This window comes from Rhinolophus sinicus, linkage group LG01 (genome assembly GCF_036562045.2).
Source record: "Rhinolophus sinicus isolate RSC01 linkage group LG01, ASM3656204v1, whole genome shotgun sequence".
Lineage (NCBI taxonomy): Eukaryota > Metazoa > Chordata > Mammalia > Chiroptera > Rhinolophidae > Rhinolophus > Rhinolophus sinicus.
Genome location: NC_133751.1, coordinates 63,591,848 through 63,614,092, shown reverse-complemented (window position 1 = coordinate 63,614,092; position 22,245 = coordinate 63,591,848). Strand labels below are relative to the sequence as shown.

The window sequence follows — 22,245 nt, the reverse complement described above, 5'->3', positions numbered from 1 at the left end:
TCGGTTCAAGCCATTGTTTTTCAGTCTAGTTGTGTAGGACACAGCTCCCTGACCCAGGCTGGTATTATGAGCCTTGCACTCCCCCAGGCTGAGGAAGTCGGTAATCGATCGGCCGCTCACAGCAGCTCTCGCCAGTTGCCGGCCACTCATGACGGCACACGGCAGCCCACTGGCAGCTCACACCAACCTCCAGCTGCTCAACTCAGCCCAACTCCAGGGAGAGCTGCTATTCACAATCTTAGCTGTAGAGGGTGCAGCTCACTGGCTCATGTGGGAATCGAACTGACGGCCTTGGCGTTAGGAGCACGGCGCTCCAACCACCTGAGCCACCAGGCCGGCCCACAATCATTTGTTTTCAACTCAAGGAGCTGAAATATTAATCAAGAAACACTGAAACAACGGATGCAGCATTTAATATACTTTATAAGAAATCTGAATCGTGAAAATTTGTTTATAACATAGAAAATTCACTTTATAGGAGAAAGTTAAATGAAACAGTTGCTCCACAACTGAGCTGATAAGTACCTTAAATAATTGTTTAAACAATATAATTAGACCTACCCATAGGACGAGCAATACAAAGCCTCTTCCTGCCATCCTTGCCCGCACAATCTGATTATGTTTTGATTTTATACTCTGTGACTACCCATATAAATTCATGCTCACACTTCAGCACCATAAATGGTATAAAGCAATGATTCTCAAACTTGAACAGGCATTAGAATCATCTGGAGGGCTTGTTAAAAGACAAATTGCTTGGCCCTACTTTCCAGAGTTTCTGTTTCAACAGGTTTGGGGTAGATTCTGAGAATTTCTATTTCTAACAAATTTCCAGGAGAGGCTGATGCTGCTGTTCTGGGAACCACACATTGAGGACTACCGATTAGAGTACGTAATGGTTCACACAAGGGCTCTGGAATCCAAAAGATCTTCTCACGTAAGTGACCATGTGGAAGTTTTTAAATCTCTTCAACTGTCTTTATCTGTGGCAAAGGCTGCTAATTGTCTGCCAATAGCCACTGTTCTTCCATTCTTCCACAGCAACAGAATTTTTAGTTGAGATACAGCTGCTCTATTAAAGAATTAATTTTCCAGCCTCCCTTACAATCTGTCCTGCTTGGGAGCAAAAAGATAGCAGGATCCTGGGTCCAGATACCATGGAGCTGCCACGGCTACTCAAGATGACTAACACACATACTATATAGGAGAGAGGAATAAACTTTGAACCCTTTTAGCCACTATTATCTTGGATCTGTTATTGCAGACTAAATACACTACATCCTGGGTTCCTGTGATAATTTCATTAGGTGATGTTCATAAGCATGTAGCCCAGCACTTGGCACATAAAAAAAGCTCAATAAATGTTTGCTATCTATTAATATCCAATGAAAAAGTATTAGCCAAATATATACAAGTTAAACTATGCAAAAGTAGTAGTTAGTTTAATAAGCCAATATGTATAATAAGATACCTATACACTCATCAAATAGGCGAAAATTTAAAAAATGGAAAACATCAGATGCTGACAAAAATGTGGAGCAACTGGAACTCTTACAGAATTGGTGGGAGGATAAATATATACAACTTCTTTGGGAAAAGGTCTGGTAGAGTCTTATAAAATAAAACATATTCCTACCTTATGGCCTAGCAAGGCTACTCCTAGATATTTCTCCCAAGAGAATGAAAACATCTTTAAAAAAAAAAAAGGCTCATCTAAGAATGTGCATTGCAGTTTTATTTTTAATACTAGCCCAAATTAGAAACCACCCAGGCATTCAAAAATAAGAAAATAAATTGTGGTATATTCACAGAATGAATATTACCGACATATGCAACCACATGGATGAATCTCAAAAACAATAGGCTGAGTGAAAGATATCTTACACAAAAGTGTACATACTGTATAATTCCATTTATAGTAAAGTCTACAATAGGCAAACTAATCTATGGTGGGAAAAAAATCAAAACAGTGGTTGCCTCTGGGTGGCAGGGGGTGGGGTTTGATTAAAGGGGGCACAAAGGAACTTTTTGGAGTAATGGTGATGTTCTATATTGGGATAGTGGTTTAAGTTACACAGGTATATGCATTTATCAAAGCTTATAAATGTACACAAGATTTTGTGAATTTTATTGTATATGAATTCTACTTCAAAAGAGAAAACTGTAAACAAATATCAAATTCTAGTTATTGATATGTATATGCTGACATATTTTTGGGGAAGTAAACTGAAGTCTGTGATTCAACTTTGAAATGCACCAAAAATAAGACAGCTTGATGGAAGGATAGAGGAATGAATGAACAGACACGTATTATATAATTATAGTAAAATACTAATGGGCAGACTGTAGGTGGGGACTGCACAGGTGTTTGCTAAAAAATTTTCAACCTTGTGTTTAAGTTTCCAAAACAAAATGGTCAAAAAAAGTATATAAGTTTATAGGACTTAAATATGGCATACATGAACCCAAAGAGCAAAGTAATTTGACCAAAAGGGTAAGAATGGTTGATCCAGTTCATTCAACTAACATTAACCACCATTTATGCCAATACAGCTAGTATAAGGGGCCTTTATTTGATGAACAGAGCTAATTAAAATATATTCTCCAATGGTAAGAGATCTGTACCTCTCAGATTTCCCAGGACAGTCTGGATTTATGCTATTGTCCAATTGTATTCCAGTTTAGAAAATAAATTATAGGGTCACCCTACCCACTGTTTCTTTTTCCAATTTTCTGAACTCTTGGTTTATATTTGAAGAATTTCACTTTCCTCTCTCTTTTATACTATCGTTTGCATGACCCAAATCATTCCTTTAAAGACTTACAAGAAAATGGTAAAACTGGAGTACTCACGGGTAGCCAAGGAAAAGGAGATTGAGGACTGAATGGCTTCGGAAGAGATTGACGAGTGTCCAACAAAGGACCCATCCGCACAAAGTGAGTAGCACCAAGCGAGCTGATATCAGAACCATGTAGTGAATCATAGATGCGGCACCCGCTTTAGTGGCCTGCAAGTTTGGAAGCACCAAAAGGAACCTTTTATAAATGACCTTATCCAAAGCAATGTGACTCAAGTAAGGACGGAAAACTGCCCCACCCCACCCTACCTTCCTCATTCTTAAAGATTCAGACATCTCCAGGCAGTTAGTTGTTTCTTCCCTGTATTCCCATAGTGCCTCATACAGAACTCCTTTAAGTTCTTATGACATTATCTAATTTTCATTCTTACATTAAGGCTTCTCAAAGGCTTCTCCATGAACCACATTCATCAGAATTAGTCGGGCTGCTTACTGAACATGCAAATTCCTGCTGTCTTCCCTCGCCAGATACGGGGAACAAAATTGCAAGTCAAAGAACCTGTATTTTAACAACCCACCAAATGATTTCTATGTACATAAAGATAGCTAGCCACTAATTTATCTGACTCCAGACTACGTTATAATGGCATCAACAGTAGCAACAGTTTCTATTTTTCTTTGAATCCTTCCCTCAAATTCGTTTGCTGAATTAATGCTTAGTAACTTACTGAAGCTTCAAAAAATAATCAGATCTTCTTGGACAAATCCCTATATAAATAAAAGTTTCCTTTTTGACTTCTGCAAACATGGAAATAGCATATAATCACTTCCAATTCTTTATATCACAGCTGTCCAAATATTCTTTAATTCCAAATCTTTAAAACTGATTAAATATAGGAAGACAACATACTTGTCTGAACATGAAGCTCTGCAATGTCATTTTCTTTCAAAATGGACTAGGAAGGAGAGAATAAGCAAAATACAGGAGAAAATGATAGACTCCTACCTTGTTTTCCCAAAAATAAGACCTAGCTGGACAATCAGCTCTAATGCGTCTTTTGGAGCAAAAATTAATGTAAGACCCAGTCTTATACTATATTATATTATATAAGACCGGGTCTTATATTATAGTCAAATAAGACCAGGTCTTACATTAATTTTCGCTCCAAAAGACTCATTAGAGCTGATTTTCCGACTAGGTCTTATTTTCGGGGAAACACAGTATAACCTCTAAAACAGCAGTATCAGAACCCAGAAAGGGGAAAAAAAATTTTCTGGAGTCAATAACATATGAAAGGGGATAAGGAGCTTTCCAGGTCCCTCCTATATATCCATTTCTTAGTTTACTCAACATACTACGTAGCATATGTAATATATATATATATATATATGCAATATATACTATGTATTTATAGTTATTTATGAATGCAAACAGTTGTATTAACATCAAGAACTGCTTACGCCTTAAACTATAAAAAAGGCTCAAGCTGTTCTTAGCTAGAGCAGGGCAGACAGTTGCTATCACTCCCCTGAAATATACCTCTTGCCAATGTACCTCATGTTTCAAAATCTAGGGAAGGTATTTCAGCCACTGGAATTAGTCCACTGCCTCCAGTGTCAAAAGTTTAGAGTTAGAAATAAAAAGGCTGCTTCTGCCCAATATCACCAGAGCAGCTTTGGTATACTTATCAGTTTTGCTTTATTCCAGAGTCCAAGCTCTTAACCACTGTGCCTTGTGTGACACATACTATACTAGGTCCTGGGAACACAGTGGTAAGCAAGATGAACAGGACCTCTGTCTTTATGAGGCTGCCCAACCAAAAAAGACACATAATTAAACTTAGACATTTACACAAATAATTATTTTTACAATTGATGATGTGCTACAAGAAAAGAGTAAGCTGCTATGGAGAACAAATAATAAGAAGCTCTAACCTAGGGAAGGCTTCCTGAGGAAGTGATATTTCAGCTGAGATCTAAAAGATAAGCAAGAATTAGCCAGGTAAGAAGTAGAAAAATATTCCTAACACTATGTTGAGTGAGAGATACAGGATATAAAACTGCATACAGATAATGCTCCCCCAAATATGTATTTTCTATATGCATATGAAGAGCACAAGGAAATTTACCAAAATGTGATTTTCTCAATAATAGGGTACTAAATAATGTTTTTAAATGTCTTATATTTTAGTGTTTTCCAAGTTTTCTTCAATAAAATGTACTACTTTTCTATTTAGAAAAACAATTTTCTAAAGAGAGTTGCCTCAGGTTGGTGAAACAATAGCTGAATAACTTTTTGGTTTTGTGCAACAAATAGAGAAGTAGAGTTGGTCTGGAGGTGAATAAACAGCCTGTCTAGTTGGAGAGGTATTCCTCCTGGAATAGTATTTAGCTTTCTGAATTAATTACCTCCAGCCTCTCCTTAAAAATGATTGGTCTTTCTCAGAGTAGGGATCTTTTCTGTGATATAAGCAAAAAAAAAAAAAAAGGCAAACATTTTAATAGAACAAAGGAAAGATGATTTATGATGGGTATTATCATCAAATTTAAATATTTTAGAAAGAGAATCACTATACAGCTCTTATTCTAAATTTCTGAATGGGTAACATATTCACATTGCTTAAAATACAAAACGTGTAACAGTGTTTGTAGTAAAGTTTCCCTCCTACTAGTCCTATCTCCTAGCCACCAACTAGGTAGCCCATTATTAGTTTGTATGTCCTTCTAGAGATAATTTATTCATATATAAGCAAATATATTTTGTTCCTTCCACCTGCCTTAAACACTGTTCTGTACTTTGCTTTTTTCACTTAATATCTCAGAGGTCAGGATGTGAAGATATTTTCATCTTTTTAACAGCTGCATGCTATTCCATTATGTTGATATATCATAATTATTTAAACATTCCCTTTCTGATGGACATTAAGGTACAGATTCAAGTCTTTGATTAGAAATCTGTTTAAAATTAACCTAAGTATTTTGTACTATAACAATTACAGGTTTCTTTAGAAAACCCAGCTAATATACTCTCCAACTAAGCTTATGCAAAAGCTGTTAAACTATTGTGACACCATTAGTAAAAGAAACAACAGAGTACTTCAAGTTAGAGTCCTTGTAGCTCCAAGGTTATGAAGGATTTACACACTAACTGGATATACTAACATGACATACACAGTACCATTTCTAAGCAACTGAAGAGATGAAACACAATCATTCCCTGCTGTTTTAACAGATGTAAACATAAAACTCCATTGAGTTCCTCTAAAGAAAGAACATAGGTTCTCAATATATCCAAAAGTAAGCTTCTACTTTCATGACCTAAATAAAGAACCTGGGAGAAAAGGTTATAGACAGCCTTTCCCACTGTGAGAAACAGATGATCCTACTACCAATGTTTTTTAGTTAACTTCAAATGGCTTTCATATTATGACTTAATATCTGTAATCACTCTGTGTTTGTAGAAAGAAGATTCCTGAAAATTAGAGCTAACAGACACAAAGACTTTCCCTATATGTTTTGGAAGAAAAAAGTTGACCCTCAGTTATCTGTGATTATAGTAACTATTCATTTAAAATTTCACAATGAATTATAAAGTCCAAGATTAAAATTATTAGCCATTTTAGCTAACATTTTTTTGTTGTTATAATAATCATTTATAATGCACAAGATAACAAAATCTTAAGAAAATACATTTACCTTCCTCCCTCACTGGAGTTTACAAATATAGTGTTTCAGGCAAAGGGTGCCACAATTGTATTTGTATTTTTAAATGTTCACACTGATTGCTATATGGAGAATATATTAATATTATAGTGGAGCAAGATCAATTAAAAAGCTATTGCTTTTGACTCAGGTGAGAAATGATTGAATAGGGGGAATAGCAAAGGAGATGAAGCGGCCAGATTTGGGATACATTATACCGTCAGCCAATTCTATAAACAACTTAATTTTTAAAAAGATCATATTAATAAGGTCCCAACTCTTTCCTTCACTGAGCACTAAACTTAGATTTTAACCTTCAAGATTAGTTCTATGCCAATTTGGATGTTGTCATTTTAAAATTCCAAATTTTAATGAACTGAAACAAATGTCTCTTGCTAACAACTCCACAAATGATATACAAATAATTTCAAGTGAATATTACTTGAAACAATAATATTGTTTTAGATGCAACTGTTTATTTACATAAAACTCTTCATATCAAGTCACCTAAAATTCACCTTACTTTTACTGTAACTATTAAAATTAGAAAAGATTGTACTTAAGAACTTGGAAGCTACAAATAACCTCTTGCCAAATGAGATTTCTCTTGAGTTATATCACACTTGAACTTTAAATATACTGTAGGAAAGCCTTTTAAGAAGAACTAGCACGATTCATGTAGAAATAAAGAAACTAATTTATAATTGCATTCAAATTATATTTGGACACTTCATGTTTTCAATCTGAGCCTATTCTAGTATCTAACTCTAGCTACAAGTGACAGAATATAGTGAATGAGCTGTTACCTCTGAGATGAGGGCCCATACAAGCCTCCTTGCAAGCATCACAGTGATGAATGCTGCCAGGTGGTAATCAATGAGATGAAAATTCTGTAAGAGAAACAAATAACCATCAGAAATAAATATACATGTATCCAGTTTTAACTATTACAGGAAGAGGTATGCCCCCTCAAAAGATCTTCCTTAGGTGATGTACCTTACAGTTACAGACCACGGGAATCTCAGAGATCTTGAAGAGACCACCTATCTTCTACTTCTCCTTTCATGACAAGTTGCTTTAACTTTTCAAACACTATTTTAAACTACCTGGAAATGTATTCCTCTCCTTTTTGTAAAGTTTACTGTATTAAAAGGAAAAGATTACAGTTTTGGGTTAACAAGTGATAACCTGCAGGATTATGGCAAGAATAATTTATCTAAAATGCCGTATTTATGAGTGTCAAATTTAATGGATCAGTTGGAACTGCCAGTCTGTAGGAATTGCTGTTGTTGGTGTCTCTTGATGCAATCCATTGGTAATCTACTAACCTAAATTCCCTACTCGCTGAAACATCAATTACATTCAGTCCTTCTCCTTACTTTGATTTAAAAACATGTCTTATATTTGATCTCTTCTTCCTATAAAATGCTAGCATTACCTACGTGCTAAACACAGTTCCTTCTAGTTCAAAGTCTGTATAACTGTGATACTAAACAAAATGAAGTCATTAGCAACCAACAAAATCGGGATGTATTTTCATTTTGATGGTCAAAAGGCCTGTAGGTTTTCACAGTTCTGCTTCCAGAATAAAAAGTTGAATTTCTCAATTAATTCATTCAGCAAATATATACTAGGCACCCATGACGTGCCAAGTATTCTTGATACTGAGGGTACAGGGCTGAAGAATGATAGACAGGGTTCTTGCCATCCTGGATCTTACTTTTTACTGCGGTGTGCGAGGGCAAGGGGATGGCAGAGCTTACTAGTTCTCTTCTGCCATCACAGCAGAATTTAACTGGGCACTGACTCCCAGCTAACTACAGAATTATTTCCCAGCCTCCCTTGCAAAAACTGCTTGTAAATGAAGGAGGTGAGAGGAAGTGATGTGTACAACTTCCAAGTCACACATGCTCTTAAAGGTTGTCTCTTTCTCCGTTCCTCCTTCCTGTCAGCCAGATTATGACAGGACTTGGAGTAGCTTACCTTGGACCATGGTTGAGAAGAAGCATGTTGGGGGTGGCAGAACAACAGACACAAAGAGTTGCCACAATGGCCTTATATCACCTACCTAATTTTTATTTAGTACGGAAATAAGCTTCTTTTCTCTTTTAGCCACCCTGTTACAGTAGCTAAACCCTTATCTTTAATAAATTTGTTTAAGGGAGAAGGCTAATGACAATAAACAAGCTAAGAAGTAAAAGCACTTCAAATAGTTGTAACTGCTGGCAAGAAGTAAAACTGATAAATAACGACTGGGAAAGGAGGTGCAGAGCCAATTTAAATTGGTTGTTAGGGAAGATGGTATTTGGGCTGAGAGCTAAATGATAAAAAAAACACCAGCAATATCTGGGGGCACAGTGCCTAAGGCAGAGGAAAAAAAAAATCACAAAGCCCCAAAGGCAGGAAAATAGACGTACGTTTGAAAATCAGCAAGAAGGCTGAAATGAGGTAATGAGCAACAAAAGATCGAGTTTATATATATTTTTCTGTAATGGGAAGTCATAAAAGTGTTTCACGTAAAGGGTGCCACGATTGTATTTGTATTTTTAAATACACTGATTGCTATATGGAGAATATATTAATATTATAGTGGAGCAAGATCAATTAAGAAGCTATTGCTTTTGACTCAGGTGAGAAATGATTATGGATTGAACAGGGTGAGTAGGAATGGAGATGCAGTGGCCAGATTTGGGATACATTTTAAAGGCGGAACAGCCAGCAGAATGTCACGAGAGTGGCTGACCATACGCTCCTCAGGTCATTCCCCCCCCACCCCCACTATCTGTTTTAGATTCTAACAATATTTAGCCCTTCTTGGTTTTAAGCCCTTCTTGCTCACCCCACTCCTCCAAAGTAATGCAAGCAAATTCACTCGACTCCCTGAGGGTCTTATTTAGGCATCAACAGTCCATCTAAGACATTCTTTTAATATCAAAAGATTTAAGTGCCGGGCCGGTCTAGTGGCTCAGGCGGTTAGAGCTCCGTGCTCCTAACTCCAGGCTGCTGGTTTGATTCCCACATGGGCCAGTGGGCTCTCAGCCACAAGGTTGCCAGTTCAATTCCTCGACGCCCGCAAGGGATGGTGGGCTCCACCCCCTGCAACTAAGATTGAACACGGCACCTTGAGCTGAGCTGCCACTGAGCTCCCGGATGGCTCAGTTGGTTGGAGCGCATCCTCTCAACCACAAGGTTGCTGATTCGACTCCCGCAAGGGATGGTGGGCTTTGCCCCCTGCAACTAGCAACAGCAAATGGACCTGGAGCTCAGCTGCGCCCTCTAAAACTAAGATAGAAAGGACAACAACTTGAAGCTTAACGGCACCCTCCAAAACTAAGACTGAAAGGACAATTTGACTTGGAAAAAAGGCCTGGAAGTACACACTGTTCCCCAATAGAGTCCTGGTTCCCCTTCCCCAATAAAATCTTAAAAAAAAAAAAAAAAAAGTAAGTGCCTAAAGCATCTTGTTAGTAAGCAAATTTTGTTATATTCTAAATCACTGAAAACTGGTTATCTACTTATGATTAACTCTATAAACCGGAATATTTGATTAATCAGAGACTTCCACTCCTAACTATTCTGAATAATTTACCATACTACTTCTAGCTTTTATGTTTCTTAGGGTTAAGACTCATTCAGCCAACTGCTTGACAGCTAGAATGATACTGTACATATTCAGGTGTACTTTTTGGTAATTATTAAGATCTTGAAATGGAAAAAAAAAACCTAATATATAAATGTGACTCATTTCTGAGTCAGATATGCATGACAGAACTTAAAAGAGACAGCTCACCAGGTGAGGTCTGAGTCCCTTCTAGACGTCCCAGTCAGGCTGCCACCTGCTATGCTTGAACACCGGCAGTGATGCGAAGGATCTAGGTCTCTCACAGCCCATTTATCTTTGAGCAGCTCACTGATTCAGGCCCCTTTCAGATTCATGGGCTAAAATCTTACCTTATTTGCTATGCCACATGTGTAACTTTTAGCTCCACAATTAAACTGTGAGCTTTGTGTGAGCAAGGGCCATGGGTGGCAGATACGCGAGCCAGTCCGCATGATAACCTCCTCTAAGTGTGCCTTCCTCTACTACAGAATAGAAAGCTAAAGCTACGAACGTTCTCGATTTGATTTAGTTTCTGCCAAACAGGTATCACGTAAAACTTGAACTGAGAACTGAGTGAAGTGAGGAGAGTGGCAAGTGAAAGGCACCCATTTATGGTGGTGCATCAGTGCCAAGGAAGCATCATTCTGGAGTCAGCAGTGCAGCAGCAGCTCCTGACTGACAGGAGCGCTGGCTCCCTTCGTTTCCAGGAAACATTTGTAGGGGACTTATTTATTTATTTATTTTTAATTAGTTTCAGGTGCACAAAACAAAGTAATAGTTAGACATTTATCATTTATATCCCTCACACTGTGTCAACCCCCCTCCCCCATCCACTACCCCTCTGACATCACACACAGCCGTTACATTTCCACTGTCTCTATTCCTAATGCTGTGCTCTGCTTCTTGTAACTATATATATAAACTTGCAGTTGACATTCATTATTGTTCGGCTTCAGGTGTACAGTGCAGTTGTCAGGCATCTACATCTTCTGTAGGGGAGTTTTAAAAGAACTTTCATAAGAAATGGCTGAGTGGGAGAAGAGCTTTTTGATTAGCCTGAAAATTCATTAAGTGAGAAGTTTTCATAGGATGTCAAAGTGGAAATTGTGTAATGACCTACGCAACAAGTAATTATGGAGTAACCATGGATTAAATACAGAAAGTAAAGCATAGCAGATAGGTCTAGATTTGAGTGCTCACTGTGTCACTATGTGATTTTAAGCTAGTTGCATAATTTCTAGGTCTTGTATTTCTCACTTATAAAATGGGAGTCATACAGTAGTACCGACCTATTTTTACAAAGAGTAAATGAGATAATAACTGCAAATAACCAGCAAGTACCTTAATAAGTGTTTGCCAATGTCACTGTTAAGATAGTGAGGTATTTAGAGCTACATAGCTGGAAGAAGACTTAAAGATCAGCTGATCCAACCTCTTCATTTTATAACACCGTGTCCAAAGAAGGATGAAGTACAGTTCCCACACTCAATAAATTCATAATCCAGGTGGGGAAGAAAGACTTAAAAATAAAGCACACAATTTGGCACTAAATCACTATAATTCTTAAATGAAGAAAGTAAAATTCTTTTCACCTGATATTGAATCGATAGATGGTCAATGTGGAAAGAAAATTCTTAACAGTTAATTCCAGGAACAACCAAGTGATACAAATATTTAAAAGAAAAATGTTTATTCCCTTTCCATACTATCTTGAAAATTTTGGTCCACATTTCCTTTTTATGTTCACCAGGCCAGGGAAGTTTTCTAATCACTTATAAGTCACAGACACAAAAACGACCCAGGACAATGTTTCTCCTAGAGCGTATCTCCATTACCCATCCAAATCTGCCACTGCCAAGCACTTATCTGTCAAATCACCTGACTAGCCTTACCCGTTATTTTATACACCCACCTATGGAGAACCTTCTCTGTATCAAGATGATCACAGCCCTCCGAAACAACTGGAAAGAAGGTAGAAGAAACCTACAATATATTGTGATGTACTTTAGCAAAGACAGCTAGTTTTTGTCTCAATTTTATTTTTGTAACAGTCCAATTTTACTCAGGGTAACAATTAACCCAGTAAAAGAACTATATTTTCCAGCCTCCCTTGCAGTTAGGAGTGAACACATGTAAAATGATGTGTGTCGGGCCTGTAAGCAACTCTCCTTTCTAATTCCCTTTGCTCTTTCCCCTTTCTGGCTGACAGGGATGGACCACAGCCAACTTGAAGGCCACACGTTGGAAGACGGCCGCCTCCATCAGCCTGGGTCCCCTAATCGACCAAAGGTCCTGCCAACCAGGGCAACTGCCTCAAACTGTTGTATGTTTGAAGCATTATACAATTTTGGGTTTATTTACGTTATAGAAGCTACCATTATCCTAATACAGATATAAAAGGGTAGAGTTCCTGGAATTTAATCATATTGGCCCCTTAAACTTCCAACAATTATTACATGGTATATAGAGAAAGCTAAATATCAAAACCTTCTGTGATATTATAATACATTATTTAAATGTTTTATGCATTTTTATTTATGTTTTTCTTTCCTCCAGTCACAGACCGAAGCCAGATATTTATTATTTGAATCTTATGACATTATAGTTCTGAAAGTAATGTGTAGTGTAATAGAAAAACATTTTATGAGGAAAAAAATTAGTCAGAAAAATAATTTCTGCACATAGCTTTCCAACCAGTTTCTTGGCTAAGTAACATGAAGAACTTAAAGGCTTATTAAGACTTACCAAAGAAGTACAAGAAGCAGGATGATTGTAAGGATACCACCACACTGTTTTATAGATGTTGATGTACTGAATGAACAGAGCCACCAGCAGGTAGATGAAAAAGAGAAATTCAAAGAGCAGGCTCCCATCCACAGGCAAGTCAGGAATTTGGCAATGACGAACAGGACCTGGGGTGATTAAGGCTGTGATAGGTGGGACCGGAAGGCCAATAGCACTACCATTCCTGAAAGAGAAAACGAGCGTTAACTCCAGTAGTGATGCCCTGCGGTGTCACAGGGCACGGGGCCGCTGCTTCCCTCTCCACCTACCCTTTCCCTGTTGGCTTTCCCCACAACTCTGTCCTAGGATCTTTGGCCCGTGTCTTCTCCCTCTACACACTCTTTCTCAGTGACTTCCTATGCAGCCATGACTTCCATTACCGCCTACATGCAGAAAACGAAAATTTCTTTCCATAGAGATTGCTGCTGAGTTCTGGACCCTGTTATCAAGCTGTGTACTGGACATCTCTGTGTTCTCCTCCTGCAGTCCTGACCCTAGTTCATGTCCCACCCAGTTAGCTGCCCACACCAGAAACCTGGGGGTCACATGAGAACTTCGCTTCTAACTCACCACATCCAATCACTCTCTAAATCTTATATATTCCACTTATAAAACTTTTTGCAAACTGTACCCTCTTCTCTAAACCCCATTGCCTTAGTTCAAGCAGTTACTATTTTTCATCTAAACTACTGCAGTAATTTCCCTAAATTCAACTCCACTTTCACCAAATCCTCCAATCTGCCTTCAGAGATCTTTCTAAAGTGAAACTCAGATAGTGTTACTCTCCTGCCTAAACCCCTTTAATGACTTTGCACTGCTGATAGGATAATTAATATCCAAAAATTTTTAGTATGTCCCATGAATCCCTCTGCTTACCAGACCAGCTCCATCTCTTATCACTATTCTACATGCGCCCTATTCTTTTGTACACACCATTCCTTTTACCGGCAATACCCTCCAAAACCACCTTCCTTAACTTCTCACATACACTTACTGACAAAATCCTTCAAGACTTAAAATGATCAAGCATATCCTACAAGAAGCTTACTCTGACTCACTCCATTAAAACTCGTTCATCGCTCCTCTGTACTTCCATTACACCTGAACTATGCCTTTATGCAGGGAAAAACAGAAGACAGCAGGAAAAGAGGAAGGCCATATGTGAGATGGACGGACTCCATAAAAGCAGCATAGGCATGAGTCTGCAGGAGCTGTCCTGTTGAGTATAGGACACTGTGGACATCACTCACTCATAGGCTTGCGAGGAGTAGGAGCTGACTCAATGGCATATAACATATGCCTTTATTATATGTACTTTTCATACTATTATATAATTTTTTTGTATATATCTATGTCTTGTCTATCAGACCACAATCTTAGGGATAGAGACTGTACTTTTCCTAGTTCACTGCAAATATATACCTTTAGGTTGAGAAGACAGCAGACCAATACAGTCATAAAACATAGCGCAATCTCTTAAAACACAAATTAAAATATACAGGTTTTAATCCCTACCTTCTTGTTGTTCTTTCTTCCAAGCTATTTTATAGGTCAGAAATAGCTGGGCTATCTAAAATGACAAGATGGAGGAAGGGAATAAAACTTCCCAGTATTTATATACCTGGAATTAGTCATAGAGATCTAAGAGTGTACTATGGCTTACAGAACAAGGAAAAGAGGCTTGGTTTAGATACTTTCAAAGAAGATTCCAGGGAAGGAACAATATTAACATTACCATTCAACTCTAAAATTTCCAAATATAGAAATCTAGCATTAGTATGTGACATTCACAACACTTTCTGTGACTCACGGGAATATGAACTGTGCTCATTCTGCACAGTGAGGAATACCATGGCAGGGCGGCCAGATGGCTCAGTTGGTTAGAGCGCGAGCTCTCAACAAGATTGCCGGTTCAATCCCCCATGGGATGGTGGGCTGTGCCCCCTGCAACTAAGATTGAAAATGGTGACCGGACTTGGAGCTGAGCTGTGCCCTCCACAACTAGATTGAAGGACGACTTGGAGCTGATGGGCCCTGGAAAAACATACTGTTCCCCAATTTAAAAAAAAAAAAAAAAAAATCCTAAGAAAAAAATTGGAAAAAAAAAAGAATACCATGGCAGAAACTTAGAGGAGCTAGAAGGGAAGAATAGGTATAGGGGTGGGGGTGGGGTGGGGGTGTCAGAAAAAATTTTAGAAGTTTCTTCCTCTCATTCTTCAATAGAACAAGCTTACCAAGGAGTAGGTTGTGATCTATCAGGTCTCACAACCTTACCTGCTCAATCATAAACCAATTATTAACACACCACAGCCCTCTGATCCACATGGGAGATGGGCCACAGCGCTGCACAACCCCAGGAGACAACATTCACACAGAGTGCAACGTGAGAAGTGCCCTCTGGAGTTGTACAATTTGGTGAACTTGAATGGAGGGGATTAATGCCAGCAGCCGATCCATTCCCTCACTCCAGTTAATCATAAGATAGGAAATAAAAAAACTCTGACGAGAAGTTACAAGGTTAGGAGCTCTCTATTCTAGAACAAAATAGAAATTCTAATCCCTCTCAGTCAAAAATACACCAAGGGGGAAAGCATGCTAAATTATTTGTTATGATTTGAAGGTTAAAAAGGTTCTTACAGAATTTTTTCCCAAGTGAAGACTAAGGTGCCTCTGCAGTTAACAAAGTCAATAACATGCTGGGCCTCAAGAAAGATATTCGAAACGAAGGAAAAAAAATCTACACTTGTGGTAGTCTACATATGGGGGCTATTATACTTCAAGAGAAAACAGAGACAAAGGTCAAATAAAGTGATCCAGAGCATCAATGGGAAAGAGCTAGTATTCCTGTTAAGTTGAAAGCTCGAGAAGAGATATGATCAAAGTTCTTAACACACCCCACATAAAAAAAAAAGCTTAAATAAACAGACTTGGTCAATAATCTCAGAAAATTAGTTACAGTGGTGTTATTTAGAGAAAACAAAAGTATTATTCCTCTAACAGGATATAAAATTAGATTCAAGAAAAGCAAAGTGACACAAATGTTTGAAATACAATGTGGGCAAGTTCTAGTCCCAGATTTTCCACTAACCCGCTGTGGTCTTTGAGAAAGTAACTGTATATCCCTGAGCCTCAGTTTCTTCATCTATAATACAAGGGTTGGAATAGATTCTCTTTAAAGAACGCATCTCAATGTTAACACTGAATATTCTCTTTCAAACTGCGCTGCAGGTCCCCAAGACCAAGCCCAGACTTGATGATTTGCTAGGAGCACTCATAGGACTCGGCATACAGTCATGTTCACAACTCAGATTTATCATAGCAAAAGGATACAAATCAGTCAGCAGAGGAAAACTACGAGTAGATGGGGCAAAGTCTGGAGAAAACCAGGTGCAAACTAAGAGGGCTTTCTCAGTGGAGTCACATAGGATGCACTTAACTCTTCAGCAACTACTCTTGACAACACGTGTGAAGTACTGTCTACCAGGAAGGCTCATTAGTCAGTGCCCAAGGTTTTTACTGGGGGCTAGCCATGGAAACACTCTCTGCCTAGCAGTACCGAAATTCCAGACTCCCAAAAGGAAAGCAGGTGTTCAGCATAGCTAACCTAAGAAAGGGCTGCTTGCAAGGCTGGCATCTGGGAACTTGACTGGAAACTGATAGAAGAGTTTCCCTGAATAATAAGAGTGGCTCATTGTGCCTAAACCATTTGCGCAAACAATGTGGTTTATGCTGAACATCTGCTTTGTCTTTGCATGTAAAGTTTGTGTGCAGGAAAGACTTAGCATAGCAGGCCTAAGATTGGCTTTTATGGAGCCAGCAAGCAGCACAATCTAAGCAAATGGATCAAGTAAGAAAGCTTCAAAGGAATAAAGAAGAATAAGAAGGAATAAAGCAGTGATCATTTGGACATGCTCAGGTGATATTATTAATAAAGTACCTGCAAGGACAAAACAAAGAAACACTCCCGCTTAGTCCTTCTCAAATAAGATTCTCAACTAAAAGCTCTCTAGGAAACTCAAAAATTCACAGTATATCCCCCTCCTTTAGAAGGCAATCACCTAAGCACACTGTCCCAAGAACAAATTCCTGCTCCCCACAGGTAGAAAATGGGACAGAGAACTATGGATTTCAATCTTGACTGTGTTACCAAACTAGCTCTTTGACATTCTCAAGTTTAACTTCACCAATCGGGCCACAAACACCTACCAAACAGGCGTAAATGCTCTCTTCTCCAGCTGACCTGTCTTGCGGAATCAAATATATCATCCAAAATAATATCACACTTAAGCAATTATGTTTCTCTCTTTACAGACACTCCAGAAGTGAGTTCTCCTCGTCTGGACACTTTCTTTGTACACATACACATCCTTCCTAAAACTATATTTTAGGCGATTTATCACTGGGTTTTTTCCATATTTTTTAATACCCCTATCCCAGGTCTTTTTTAATACCCTATTCTAGACTGCTTCTTTCCCATCAAGAAACAAATATAGAAACATCTCCCAAAATAACCTCTTTAGGTAAAAATGTCACAAGATAGTCATTTAATAACAGTGACTTTTCAAACGATGAACAATATGACCTTCCATCTTTATTCTAATCTGTTGAAAAATATGTTTTTCTCCCCACCACCCAATTAAATGCTAAAGACATATATATTCAAGGAGGAAAGTAGGTAAAGAATGGTCGATTAAGACAACCATGATGGGAACCCTTGAAAGCCAGGACAGAAGAGCTACAAAGAAGGCAGAGAAAAGAATACATGATCTAAACCCACCTAAGAGCAGAGATATTTTCCAAATGTTCCTAGTTCTTCCCAGTACTCTAGTTGCAGAGTTCAAGTGCAAGCAGGATCATCTAAGAATGTCGTGTTCAGCTCTTTTTTTAATAGCAGAACACTTCATTTTTCGTCCCCCAAAAGATATTTTACATGGTATTCCAATATTTAAAACACATAGCATTAGTCTGATTAAGGGAGGACTAGGAAACGTGAAGCCTGGACAGCCAGGCCTGCCTGCCTCTTTCTTCCTTCTAAGCGCTCCTATAATAGCCCCCAGGACACTGAGGAGGGAGTCTGTAGTTCCGTCTGAGAACTTTATTACCTAGGGGAATCCTCAAAGCCCAAGTAGAAGAAAGTGAACAAAGAACTGCTGGAGTTAATACAGAGGCAGATCTAGAATTGTTTAGCTAGATAGAATCCTAGCTAGGCACAGCTACGATTTTCCATTGTAATTTGAAAGTACTGAATCACTAAGTTGACAGTATATATTAGTAAACTTAAGGCATACATATGCTTCAAATAGAAAACATCCTTCACTTCAATATCTACAGAGGGTGCAAAAAATATATATACACATTTTAAGAAAGGAAAAAACTGTATTAAAATTGTTTTGTTATTGGTATATGTTGAGTATTAAGATAATACTCAACATATACCAATAACAAAAGATGAATACAAGTCATGTGTATACATTTTTTTGGCACCCCGGTATATTAGACAGTACCTTTCTTCAAAAGCATTTTCACATATTCTAACTTTTTATTTTTCTTTATTTTTAAAAATATAAAATAATACATGTTGTAGAAATTTTGGAAAATTCAGGGTAAAGTTTTAAAAAGTTACTTCAAAGCTATTTCTTTTATTTTCACATCCTGCTATGAAGCAGATAGTATCATCGTTTTGAAAGGGAGAAAATCCAAAGAGCAGAGTGAAAAATAATACTCTGTAATCTGTACACATATATAAACATAAAATTTGGATAGAAAAATTAGTATAATGAGACTCAGAAACTGGAAAAATCCCTCCAAATTGGAATTTCAGGGACAACCCCCAATGAAATGACAAATTCAGAACTGATTTTGAGGACACAGGAGAACTTGGGTTGGAAAGTCAGAAAGAGGGAGAGCAGACCAGGAAGAGAGAAGTGCACAAATAATATAAGTAGGGCCTAAAAAGACAGCAGCAGTAGGGATTGCTAGATTTGAAAATTAGCATCAAAGCAAGAGAAAACTGTTCACGGAGGGAGCACAAATTAGCTGGCAAAAATTACCCTAATCAAAAGCCAACTCTTTCCATCTCTACATGATTGAATCTCCTGATGAAGTTAGTTACCCTTTTTTTCCTTTTTTTTTTTGAAGTTAGTTATCCTTGATTAGAAATAATTCACCCTAACTTTTAAAAATTAGGAACAGAGATAAATTTCCATTAAAAAAATCAAATTCTTTATTCTCATACAGCATGACATAAAAATCTTAAGATGTTTAGGTTACAGCTGACAGTTTATTAATTTCAAACAATTTTTTGAACAACAAAAAAGAATGCTGGTGATTAAATCATTACATTTGCCTTGTACTTTAATTCACTCCTCCCTTCTTTTAATAGCTATTAATAAAAAGGTGATGACTAGAATTTGGGTTATGAGCCACAAGTAAGAATTGGACTGCTCTCATTTTGTAGGTCCTATACCACAACTTCTACCTCCCAAGTATTCTGGAATACTGAGCTTTCAGTCTTCAAGGGCAGGATTTCTACTTCAGTGTCAAGAAGTCATCTTCATAAACAAATACCTAAACAGCATGATGACTTCTATGTTAATCTTACTGATCACAGGATATAAAAAATTATGGATAGTCTTATTTCTTCTTTACCTGTTTCTAAGGCCTGTTCCATTGCCACAGCCCCCACCAACCAAAGTCTGTAAAGAAGGTAAAGCTGAACGGCTTAGCTGCTGCCGACTAGGGCCCCTCCTTCCACCGGGCATGTCCGGGAACCAGTCTGCTTCCAGTGCCACCTGTAGTTGCAACCCAGGTTAATGGTGGTCAACCTGTTTCAACTCTGAACAATAACAAAACAAAAAAAAAACACAAATGAAAATTTACATATCAGTTTACTATTTTTAAACTAGGCAATGTCACAAAACAACCAGAAAAACTGAGAAAGCAGGACTTGTAAAACCAGATTTTCAAGCAAATGCTCTCAGTGCCTATTACTTTATACTAATGAAAGGACTATTCAGACTCTATTGGGTCAGGTCAGAAGCCTAAGTTCTGATCTAAGCTCTGGTCAGCATTAGGGAAGCCACAGTTTGTGTATTTTGTCAGTTGACTTATAGCATATGAAAGATATTACAATCAGGTAGACGTTTACAAGAAACATCTGATATAAGCATTTCCAATTCAAATGTAATATTTCACAGTAAGCCACCTGAAATAGAGGAGAATCAGCACTGTCCAATTCTTAGGTTTTGTTAGGGGACCTGGTTCTGACATCAGATGTGTCACATATTATCTGACTATATCTGAGTTTCTTTCTTTATCAGCAAAAAAAAAGTGTTCCCTGTCCTACAGAGGTTGTTGTCAGGAATGACAATGATCGACAGAAGTACATTAGCAGGGCTTTTAACTCTTTGAAACTGTTCAAGTGGTATCTCCCTATGTTAGAGTGAAAACATTGAAAGGATCTCAAGTGGATGCCCACTCCAGAAAAACTGCTGTAAAAGCATTTACAAATTAAAGAAACTGCAGGATTAAAAGAGAAGAAACAGATAAAGACCCTCACTGAAAAGAGTAAACTGTGTTTTCCATGACAAAACCACGTTTCCCCCAATATGGATACCAAAATGTTTCCTAAACAAATACAACTTAAAAACTAAAGAATGACATACTGTTTAAAAAAAAAAAAAAAGGCAAAACAAAACAAAATAAAAACCCTGGCTTTCAAAACGTTACTGTAGACTGTTCCGATGTTCCCTATTCCTACAGCTTTCGGTTGTGGATTTTAACAAACGCCAGGTGAGACAAAGCATTCAAACCGCTGGATGTCGGCAGGAGCTGACGAGCAAAAGGAAAGAAAACGGAGCAAAAGCATTGGGATGAAAGAAGCGAGAGGATGGGGTGGGGGTGGGTGGCTGGCGAGAGACTACAAACTTGAATAGACTGGCCCCAAGGGGGAAGACAAAGCAGTCCCCGCTGCGCAACCCGGGGGGCCGAAGCAGGCCCAGGACAGACGGACCCCGCGGCAGCTCAGTGATACTCACGCATGGAGGAGACCCCGCCGGTGGGGCTGGATCGCTGGGAGGAAGCGGCAGCTTTACAGGCGGGACCCCAGGCAAGTGAACTCCCTCCCCGCGTTGAGGCGCTCCACACCAGCTGCTTGTCCGCAGGCTGTTCCCGCCCAGAGAGTCGAAAATCGGTGTCCAAACTTCGCGCTGTCGGACCCAGACCTAGACCCAGACCCTGAGTCGGTGCCAGTCAGAGCCAGAGCTGAAGCTAGAAGCAGATCCCGACCCCGTCAGCACTCATCCTTAGCCTCCATTACCGCGGAGCAGAGCAGACGTGGCAGCGCACGGCGATGACGTCATCCCCGCGACGGTCCAGAGCCCCAGTGGCGAGGTGGCCCCCGGAACTGCACAGGCAGCTCCGGGAGCGGGCACCCAAACCCCTCCTGCGTGCACCTGCGCAGTGGGATGCGCCCTCTCTGCTGGGCTCATGGCTCTGTCTGCCCGGCCAGCGCTGGCTAACGTATTTCCTCCTCGGGCCTGGGTCACCCAGCCTGTAAGGAAGGGCTCTTGTTATTTCATGGATTCCAAGTAACAACGGTGTGCAAATTATGTCTTCCATTTTACAGATGGGGGAGGTTGGGAGACGTCATCTAAGGTCACGTCACTGCTAAGGAGCCGAGTCGCGCAGTCTTGCTTCAGTTTAGCATCCAATAGTGCACTTACTGTAACGGGAAGGGCTAGACAGATGCTGGAGTTACAAAAATGACTGTCACAAAGAGCTCACAGTCTAGTGGGAGAGACAAGACACCAGGAAAACAGTAATTACAATTTATTACAATAAATGCAACTTTAAAATTCTGCCCAAGGTCCGGAGATAGCATGCAAGACAGCGTAATAAATTCTGTGGAGTGGTAGTGGTGTCAATATCAAGAAAAGCTTCACAGAGAGCTTGGGGTTTAAAGCCAGGACTCCAAGAATGAATAGGTGTTCGCGGGAGAATGGCTTTCTAGTAAAGGAAGTAGCAGATAAGAAGGTAAGGAGGTGGACAACATCATGATGAATTCAGAAACTGCCAATAGTTTGGTGTTAGAAGAAAAGTAAAAGTATCAAAAGGAGTATGATATTTCTTATTCCAGAGATTTTAAGCACCTTAAGAGAAAGCCCTTTGTATCAAGTGTAGTTAGTTATTAGCTAACAGTATTAGTTAACTGTTACTGAGTTTTTTGTAGTACCAGATACTAGACTAAGTAGCTTTATATATTTCATCTAAATCTCATAATATTTCGATATTACCATTGTTCCTATTTTACAGAGGAAAGTGAAACTAAGAGACATTCAATAATGTGTTGAAAATTAACAC

At 38.7% G+C, this 22,245-nt stretch overlaps 1 protein-coding gene across 1 annotated transcript in view; it reads right to left on the bottom strand.

Moving 5' to 3' along the window:
- Positions 1 to 21,255, bottom strand: part of TMEM39A (transmembrane protein 39A) — a 30,657-nt gene extending 9,402 nt beyond the window's left edge. Inside the window, exons 1-5 of the mRNA XM_019729676.2 lie at positions 20,922 to 21,255; positions 19,534 to 19,720; positions 12,847 to 13,069; positions 7,307 to 7,390; positions 2,854 to 3,008 (exon numbers count right to left, since the gene is read on the bottom strand). Of these exons, the coding sequence (XP_019585235.1) occupies positions 2,854 to 3,008; positions 7,307 to 7,390; positions 12,847 to 13,069; positions 19,534 to 19,646 (575 nt within the window). The 5' untranslated portion in view covers positions 19,647 to 19,720; positions 20,922 to 21,255. The remainder of the gene's footprint in view (positions 1 to 2,853; positions 3,009 to 7,306; positions 7,391 to 12,846; positions 13,070 to 19,533; positions 19,721 to 20,921) is intronic.
- Between the last annotated feature and the right edge of the window lie 990 nt (positions 21,256 to 22,245).